This window comes from Macrosteles quadrilineatus, unplaced genomic scaffold, assembly GCF_028750875.1.
Source record: "Macrosteles quadrilineatus isolate MER2022 unplaced genomic scaffold, UCM_ALF_1.0 Scaffold_2__2_contigs__length_208266976, whole genome shotgun sequence".
NCBI lineage: Eukaryota > Metazoa > Arthropoda > Insecta > Hemiptera > Cicadellidae > Macrosteles > Macrosteles quadrilineatus.
The window spans coordinates 11,867,924-11,877,895 of NW_026542595.1; the positions used below are offsets into that span (position 1 = coordinate 11,867,924).

At 35.6% G+C, this 9,972-nt stretch overlaps 1 protein-coding gene across 2 annotated transcripts in view; it reads left to right on the forward strand.

Annotated features, from left to right (window-relative positions):
* The window catches only part of LOC128985870 (radial spoke head protein 4 homolog A), a 68,868-nt gene extending 68,422 nt beyond the window's left edge, over positions 1–446 (forward strand). The window contains exon 11 of one of the 2 annotated variants that reach the window (XM_054405824.1): positions 166–442. In XM_054405824.1, the coding sequence (XP_054261799.1) occupies positions 166–285 (120 nt within the window). In that variant the 3' untranslated portion in view covers positions 286–442. Of the gene's footprint in view, positions 1–165 lie in introns of both variants that reach the window. The other variant, XM_054405823.1, reaches the window with a different exon arrangement.
* Positions 447–9,972: the final 9,526 nt, after the last annotated feature.

The window sequence follows — 9,972 nt, forward strand, 5'->3', positions numbered from 1 at the left end:
TATTTGGAGATTCTGATTTAAAGATTCTGACTGTGATTTGTTTTGTTCTTTAGCAAACTAATAAAAACACTATTGTAAAATTACAAATTTTGCACTCCGTGCATTAGGCAAGTCAGCTTATACTATACAAATAGGCCTGTTTATGATACCTATTTATGTTCACAGGTTGAACAAGCTTGGAGAGAAGCACACAAAAAGAAACCTCCACCAAAAGAAGGAGAAGAAGAAGAGGAGGACGAAGAGGGGGAAGAAGATGAGGAGGAAGAGGAAGATGAAGACGATTAAATTGTTTATATTTATGTCTTGATCTGAATATAACTAAATTGAAATTTTAAAAGAAAAATATTACATAAAATTAAGAAAAATCACTTCAGTGGTTCTCTATACTAACTTTGTATCCAATGTTATTTTATTTGTGATGACAAAATATCAAATTTAATTTTTAAATATAGTAAAAGTTGGATTAATTGCCATAACTAATATTGTTCTCTCAATACATACACGGTGAATAAAAAGTATTGCTAAGTAAATATACAGACAAAGATATATCCTTTTGGTTGTCGTGCAACCGTAGCAGGAAGTTTCATTTTATGATTTTGAAACTTTTGGGTGGCCCAAAAAAAATTTTGAGATTTCGGGGGCAACTAAAATTTTTTTAAATGATAACCCCCTTAAAGTGATACCTCATTTTGAGGTGTTTAAAAAAACCTTAAGAATGGTGAAAACCAGAGTTCACAATATCTCTTCTCTATCCAAAGTGGTAACCAATATTACCATTACATTGATTTTTAAAACGTTTTTATTAGCTCGCTTTCTTGTCCGGTACAAATTTTGAAATAAATTTTATACTAACTTCCCGACGAGCTAGAGACTTGAAACTTGAAACATGGCTCACAAATGGAAGACAATGCAATGTTATATAATTTAATTTTCATATTTCCCTTGGGCTACGCCCCATGGGCTTGTTTTTATTAAATCGCTTTCTTGGAAATTTTGATACTTCCCGATGAGCTAGAGACTCAAAATTTGAAAAATAGCTCATAAATGGATGACAATGCAATATTATATCATTTAATTTTCATATTTCCCTTGGACTACGTCCCAAGGGCTTGTTTTTATTAGCTCGCTTTCCTACAAATTTTGATATCAATTTTAAACGAAGTTTCCGATGAGCTAGAGACTTGTAACTTGAAACATAGCTCACAAATGGATGACAATGCAATATTATATAATTTAATTTTCATATTTCCCTTGGGCTACGCCCCTTTGGCTTCCAAGTTTTCCATGTTTACATTTTAAAAGAATGTAAACATATAAATTAATTTAAGTCAGCTGTAAATACTTAAATTTGACAGTTAGAAGAGCAGAGGTTAAGAGGTACAGGTTCTGCTCCCGAGATATTCTAAAAATATAAAACAATCATTTCAAAGTAAAGATAAAACATCTGATTACAGATAATAAGGTTTTGGGTTTTGGTTATGCATTAAGAGGCTATATAAAATAGATTTAACATACAGGGAGCGGCAGAAATATCTGACGGTTTTCAAGCGAGTACAGTCCGGCAGCCGTGTGGAGGGGGTTGGTGGGGAGCGGCTCATTCTCAAGGCCAAGTGACCCCATTTCAGTCGCCATGGAGCATTGGAGCAGTGGACCATTATACATTGCGCGTATGTCGTTGAGGCGTATTTTAAAAATGGCGATTCTGTTGTTGATACGCAACGTAAGTTTCGTAGGCATTTCAATGTGGCTCGTGGGGAACCTATCCGATCCCGAAACACCATCAAATTGTGGGTGGATACCTTTAGATCACAGTTGCGTATCAACAACAGAATCGCCATTTTTAAAATACGCCTCAACGACATACGCGCAATGTATAATGGTCCACTGCTCCAATGCTCCATGGCGACTGAAATGGGGTCACTTGGCCTTGAGAATGAGCCGCTCCCCACCACCCCCCTCCACACGGCTGCCGGACTGTACTTGCTTGAAAACCGTCAGATATTTCTGCCGCTCCCTGTATTTACACATTAAAGACTAAAAACAGGATAATAATTTATAAATAAAAATACTTTTTAAAAATAACAAGTTTTTAAACACACTAAAAAGTATACAATAATTTATTAAATGTTGAGAGAATAAATACTTGTAAAATTTAAAACGAAAAACGTGGGGCGCATGCAATTGATCATAATAGTTCAATAGGTGAAGTTAATTTTAAATCAGCATGCGCCCCACGTTTTCCGTTTTAAATTTTAGAAGTATTTATTCTCTCAACATTTTATAAATTATTGTATACTTTTTAGTGCGTTTAAAAACGTGATATTTTTAAAAAGTATTTTTATTTATAAATTTTCGTTATCTTTTTAATGTGTAGACTTCTATACATCTGACCGGCTACCATTTATTCACCCTCTATTAGATTTAACAGTTTCTTCTAGTGATGTGTTGATACCAAAATTTATTGATTCTCGATACCGATACCTGAGAAATCTATTCTCCATACCGAAACCATTTTTTTATTGATTTACCAAATTTTACGAATAGATTAGTTACACTACACCAACCCCCCTGTCTTTGTGTCTTTCTATTAAGTATTTTTGAGGTTATGGGGTGTTTTCAAGTAATGAAAAAATGTATGCAGCAATGATAAATTCCAACTAGCCTATTTAAGTTTGCCGTCATTAAGTATTTTGAACAGCTACATTTGGAGACTGTACTATGCAATTTATTAAACCCCTTCTAAACACATAAAAAACTACCATATTAAAGATAAATGAAGATCTAACAACAAAAATCAAATAGAAATTGATATTATAGAGGTGTGCTAGCCTGACATTTTCAGTCAAGCCAAACTCAAGGTCTCCTTGTCTTCTCTGATCACTGAAAAATCCAAAACATCTTCCTCAACTACGGAAACATCAACATTGTCTTTTGCAGTCGTGGAAAAATCAAGAACATCTCCCGCCGCCGTGTGGATATCATCAACACTGGCGGTCATGGAAACATCATCCTCGTCTTGCGTTCATGGCAAAATCATTTAACATCACCCGTGGCCGTGTAGACATCATCATTGACTCCTGCGGTCGCGGAAACGTCATCGTCATCGACCACAATCGCGACAAAATGATGAACATTTCCCACAGCTGTGTAGACGTCATTGACCCCTGCGGTCCAGGAAACGTCATCTTTGTCTCTCGCGATCATGGACAATTCATGAACATCTCCTGCTGTCGTTTAGATATCAGTTACTCCCGCGGTCAAGGAAACGTCATCTTCGTCGTCTGAATAATTCTCATACCGGATTAAAGATAAGAAAATAAAATATCTGGTTTTACAATACCTTTATCAGTCCCAAAAGTAACTTTCGTCAACGTGTGTGTTACATGTTTCGGCGAGCTGCCATTGTCAAACACTTCATCATAACATGAAGTGTCCAAAAGAAGAAAATAACCAACTTATTAAATGCACAGAAACCTAAAGAACAAATTGTACTTTTTAATTTTGACTTTTACCCTAGGACAATTAACAAAACAGAAATAAGTTTTGATGAGGAGGAAATGCGTATGCTGGATAAAGGCCTAAAACACAACCTACCTAAGATGAACAAAAATCAAGTTTTTAATAGCTTAATTGACGCAGAGTGCGCTATTAGAGCAATCGCAGATGATGAAGCTCAAAACATCACCAGACTTTCAATGGTTAATCTTATAAATAAACATAAATCTAGGAGTTCTAAACCCATTTCACCCATTCACAGACATGATAGTTTCGTTCTAAAGAAAATTAAAGATAAACTTTCTTCAAATAATGCAATAATTTGTAAAGCTGACAAAGGCAATTCGTCTGTGATAATGTATAAACATGACTATGTAAATAGAGTAAACAATTTTTTAGTTGATAATGATATAAAACTATTAAACAAAGACCCCACAGTGATTTATCAAAAAAGGACCAAGAGATTGATTAACGAAAGTAAAATAATATTCACGGCCGATGAGATGAGACAGATAAAGTGCATGAATCCACGTGCACCTGTCCTGCGTGGTCTGCCCAAAGTCCACAAGGAAGGCACTCCCATCCGCCCATTGGTCGACTACACGTCTGCACCTACCTACAAACTGGCAAAAAAATGGAAAAAATCCTAAAACAAAATATTAGCCTTGAAACCAATTATAGTATTAAAAATTCCTATGAACTGATTGAAAGAACTAAACACATCAATGTAAATATGCACAACACATTAGCATCGTTCGATGTAGTAAACCTTTACACGAACGTCCCAATTGAGAAAACTTTAGCTATTGTAAAAAATCATCTGAACGGTAGTAATTTGTTACCAGAAGCCGTGACAGAAGTTATGATATTACTAAAAGAAGTACTAAACCAAAACTATTTTTGTTTTGAAGATAAATTTTATACCCAAACAGATGGCCTTGCAATGGGTTCCCCGTTATCAGGCATACTAGCCGACCTTTATTTAAATCACATCGAAAAAGAATACATATTTTCAGATCAAAATAAATATAAAGGGAAAATAGTATCTTATTTCAGATACGTTGATGACACTCTAGTAGTGTTCAACGGCAATGCCAGGCAATTAGAACTACTCCAAAACTACTTGAACGGCATCGCACCTAAATTGAAATTCACACTTGAGGTAGAAAAATCAAACAAGATAAACTTTTTAGATTTAACATTAGAAAAAACTGAAGACAAAAAATTATCATACAACATCTATCGCAAACCCACTACTTCAACACAAACGATTCATGCAACTTCCTACCACCCTTACTCACAAAAAATAGCTGCTTACAATAGTATGATTCACAGATTGTTAAACATCCCTCTAAATTCTGAGAATTACAAGATAGAATTGGAAACTATCAAATTTATTGCCGCTTCAAATGGATACCAAGATGGTTTAATTGATAAACTCATCGGCAACCAGCTCAAACGGAAAAACGAAGCAAAACCCCGTCAACCTGATAAAAAATATGTCTGTGTTGAATTCAATGAAAACATCCAGTACAACCTCAAGAGACATCTAAAACACAACAACATCACCTTATCTTTTAGAACAAGTAACAAAGTAAATAATATCTTAAAGGACAATAGCCATAACAACAAAACCGATAGATCCAGTTCAACAGGAATTTACAAAATAAATTGTGCCGAATGCCCGAGCTTTTACATTGGACAAACGGGTCGAGCATTTAAAACCCGCTATAAAGAACACCGCCCAGACCCGAGAACAGACACACAAAAATCAACATTTGCCCAGCACCTTATTGACTGTAATCACGATATGAATGACATTAACACCGGTCTGCAAATACTACATTACTGTCAAAAGGGAAATAAAATGGACGTCTTGGAGGAGTTTGAAATATACAAATCAATAAAAAATCTGGATTCCAACAACCATATCCTGAATGACAAACTCCAGTTTAAGTCAAATATAATTTTTAATACGCTACTACAACAAGGAAACAAATCTGATCAGCTGACCACAACAGATAATGAAGATAATTCAACCAGATAGCGCTGACTTGAACCCTCCACCGAACCGACAGTCTGTTCCCGCTCGTGTACCGGCAATGTTGCGCATTCATGATAGGCCTATCAAACTACATTTTTATTGTTTTTATGTCGTACGTGTCGTGTATGTTGTATGTCGTGTAATGTGTTGTGAAAACGAAGCTATTCAAGCGGATCTACATCTTCCTGTATTGAAGTGTTTGACAATGGCAGCTCGCCGAAACATGTAACACACACGTTGACGAAAGTTACTTTTGGAACTGATAAAGGTATTGTAAAACCAGATATTTTATATACAGGGTGTCTCAGACCACCCGGCCGGCTTGTATAGCTCCAACATGAAAGCAAATGGAAACCTAATTGCAACTGGAACCCCCTATTTTGACCCCAAGGAATTCAGCTAAATTATTTTCAACCCCAAAAAAGCACCCCAAAGGGCAGATTTTGGGGGGTGGGGGTGGTTTTTGGGAAATTTTCAAATATAAAGGGGGGTCGTGTTATACCTCTTTTTAAAGGTCCTTTAGTCCTGAGTATTTTAGTGGAAAAAGATTTAAATTATCTTCATCCCTATTTACAGGGTGTTCAAAAACGTACAAAAAATAGACCTTTGAACTACTTTTCACTGTAAAGAGGTGGAATTTCGTGGGGGTTCAAATTTTGATAACACTTTAATTGCTAAATGAGCTTTCAAAAAACTCTGGTTTAAACCCTTTTGCTATCTTTTTACTTATGTTACGCATTTTCAAACTTTTTGAAGATTCAAAAGCTGTTATCTCAAAATGTTCAAAGGCAACATGGGTTTCATTACAAACCACATTGTAGCTCTTAAAATTTGCTATAATTTTTGTATTTAATGTTTTTTGGTATCTTCATTGGTTAAAGAGATATAACGAAATTAGGGGAGCCTACCAGTAGACCGACAAGATACTTGGTCGTCTGGCCACTAGACCGTCTTTTTTAATTAAATAGATAAATACTGAAAACCAGTACGTCGACAAGTTATTTCATCGTCATTCCAGTTGACCGGCCTGTAAAACTAAATTATTATATACGAGAAACCTACTTGTCGTCAATCGACCCGACCGACTTACCACTTGCTCGTCTTTTAGGTGGGGATAGGGGGCAGAGTGGGAGGAGCTAACCGGGGATTACCCAGGAGTTTGAGGCGCTTCTCGTGGTTGAACCACGTCGCTCGAGGCTAGAAGCCAGTCTTGCCAACTGAAAGTAGCCTAGCTCCGTCGAACACTACACACTCGGCGTGTTTATACAGTCTGGAGTTTAGTTGACGTTGGCGCGCAATTCTAATGGATAGTTTCGTCGTTTCTATAGCAACCGTGAAGTGACCTCGTTCTCGCGCATTCCTCTGCCTTTGTATTATTTAATCTGCTTTGAAAGATAAGACTCGCTTATGTGCATTGACTATTGAATCAAATAACAATATCATTAGGGGGTTTTGATCGTTTGTTTGGATAAAACTACGTACCGTATATTGTAGAATTACATTTGTAGTGTGGTAATATGGTGTATATATCTATATATAATTAATACGCTACATGAAACTTTGTCGGTTGAACTCCTCCGCCATTTCTTAACCGATTTTATCCATTGACATCTCATTGGAAAGAGCGTGTCGCGTAGATTTGCCAACTGGCCTTACATTTTTTACAAAGTCCCTTGGGTTCTGCCCCAGTGGCTTTGAAAGTTCCCATGTTATCCTTATGAAGAACATAATTGTTTACATTTTGATCAGCTGTATAATTTAATTACTGTTATTTATTTTTCAATTCAATGAAACGCATTGAGTAAATTTATTTACTATTTGAGTTTGTGTAAACATAACCCCCAAAACGAAAACGGACCGTGTTAGTATGGTTGTATCTTGAATTTATATATTTATCGTTGCTTTGTGTCGCTATGACAGATCGTGTTAGCATGATTGTAACTTAAATTTGTGCATTTATCGTTGTTTTGTGTAGCTATAATTTGTTTATTTGTTGTTTTTTTTTCTTTTAAATGCCTCCGACGCGACAACAACGAAACATAGAAAGGAGACGTACACGTCAGCACCTGACCCTGGACAATCTCAACTATTAGGTTACGAATGCGAGCTAACACTACCCCTAAAAGACTTTTCGTTCTCAATTTGACCCTCTATCAATGACATGTGTTGCCTGTACAGCGAGGCATTTTGAGAAGGAGAAAACCAGCCGGAATGCTTAAGGTTTATCAATAACGAAGATCAGGGATTTAGGTAATCAGGGTCTGAGTTACAGAATGGTAATATTTGAGTTGACTCTTTTTAAACTCTTTTTAAACTTTGAGTTAAACTTTTTTAAATATGACTGTTATTGGTTTTGAAATAACCCCTGTAATACTTTGCAATTGCTTGAATTTGAGCAACATGTACACTAGTATATATATAGGACCTGTGTATAATTTTGGGTAACATGGAGGTCAATTTACCTTGTGTAGGCCTATATCAAAAAAGTTTAATATCTTAAATTAATCCAAACGATTCATAGTAGCCAACAGGCACAAAGTATTGTAATTATGCAAGATGTTGTAAATTTCAAACATGTGTAACAGTTAAGTTTACTGCAACAGTAGTTCGTTAGGATTGCCTATTTAAGTAAGTTGTTATTAGGTGTAGAAGTCGTTCATCAAGCGTCATGAGAAACGAAATCTGTTATAGAAGTGAAAAAATACAGTTAATCAAATGGTGCTGTATATAAAATATCTGCAAATAAAATTAGAGTTTTGTCTGTACACTGTTCAGAATGACATATTTTCCTCCTCGATAAGGGTTTACCTCCTCGCAAGTTATGTCAAAAAAGGTGTAATTGTAATTTTACTAAGAAAATTAAATCCAAAAAAAGGACTGGTTAATAGAACCAGATTAATGGCGAAAGTTATGAATGATGAAGTCTTGAAATTATTACTTGAAGTTCAGCTGGAAAACGAGTGTTCCTCTAAAATTCGTCCTCGAAAAGTTGGTCTTTATCTGCTAGAGCTGCATCCCCTGCTTACAGCATGGGGAATTGTACGTAACAATTTCAAGATGCCGCGCTTTTGATGATCTAAAAATAATGGTTAAAGAACAACGAAACCAAGGTCATTTGGCTGAAGACGTTAGAGTGTTTACAAAAAGACATGGTATGTGAAGAGTTTCTTATTTAACATTTTAAAAGTAAGATAAACATTTTAACTGGTCTGTCAGTCAGTATTCTAAGCCTACTCTGTTAAAACCTTTTTTAAAACAGTATTGAGCTTAAGATTTTTATTTACGGTTAGTTAAAAGTTAAGCGCTTAAAATTCTTCCTTTTTTTGTATTGAGAAGTTAAAAGGTAATAAAATTTTTTTAATGATTTTTAAATAGGTACTGTATAGTTAATATTAACTGGAAACAACTAGTCTATACTAGAGTAACAAATTACAAAATACAATACAAAGGAAAAGGGCATTCCTATGAATGCTATTGAGCATTGATTATTTAATGTATTTGGGTTTTATGATGTATTACTAACCAAAGGAATACTTACTAACCAACCGCGATACCAGTGACTTAATAACGGTCAACAGATGTTGGGTATCACGAGCTTAAAGGATCGCTAGACAAAGTTGCCCGAATCGCATGGATGGTAAAATAACTTCTGGCGATGTCTAGAGAGATTGTTATTTAGAACACATGAAATCCTTTCTATAACATAAATGTCGGCTAATCGTGTGATTCCAAGTACTTTCGCCTGATTTGAAACATATTTCCAAGCCCGTGCCAATATTACTTGTTTCTGTTCGAAAAGGCCATTGCTGTGAGAATATCAGGTAAAACTAACATAGGAACTTGAAAAATACAAATTAACAATAAATTGGCAACATAATAAATATGGAGCATTACTGATATCGCAAGTAAAACAAAAAAGACTTAACTATATAAGTAATCGCAATGGGAAGAGAACGCGGAAGAAAATAATGTCTGTATATGCTGTATATGCTGTGTATGCTAAGATCTGTATAGTCCTTGCCTTATATAATTGACAAATGCTTATATTTGCTCCAAAAAAAAAATACCAAACCCTTCAAATATTTAAGTTGACGGGAGCGGGACCTACCACTTCTAAAGAACGCCACCGTGTCTGTCATCCCTATTCTCTTACTTAAGAACACCCCTAAAAACCTTCACCGAATAGGTAAGGTACTATCGTAAAAATAACGAGGAACTTATATAAATCAGTTTTAATTTACAATTCTCTGGACGTACATCACTGTGAGAACCGTAGTCTTGGGGAAAGTCCACGGGTGCAGGACTCGCCACTAGGGCGGTCAATATCTTCAAAAGAACGCCACCGCGTCTGCTTTCCCTAACTTAACAACACCCTTATAAGCCCTAAATGAATAGAGACTATCATAAATATGACAAGCACCTTTTACAACTTC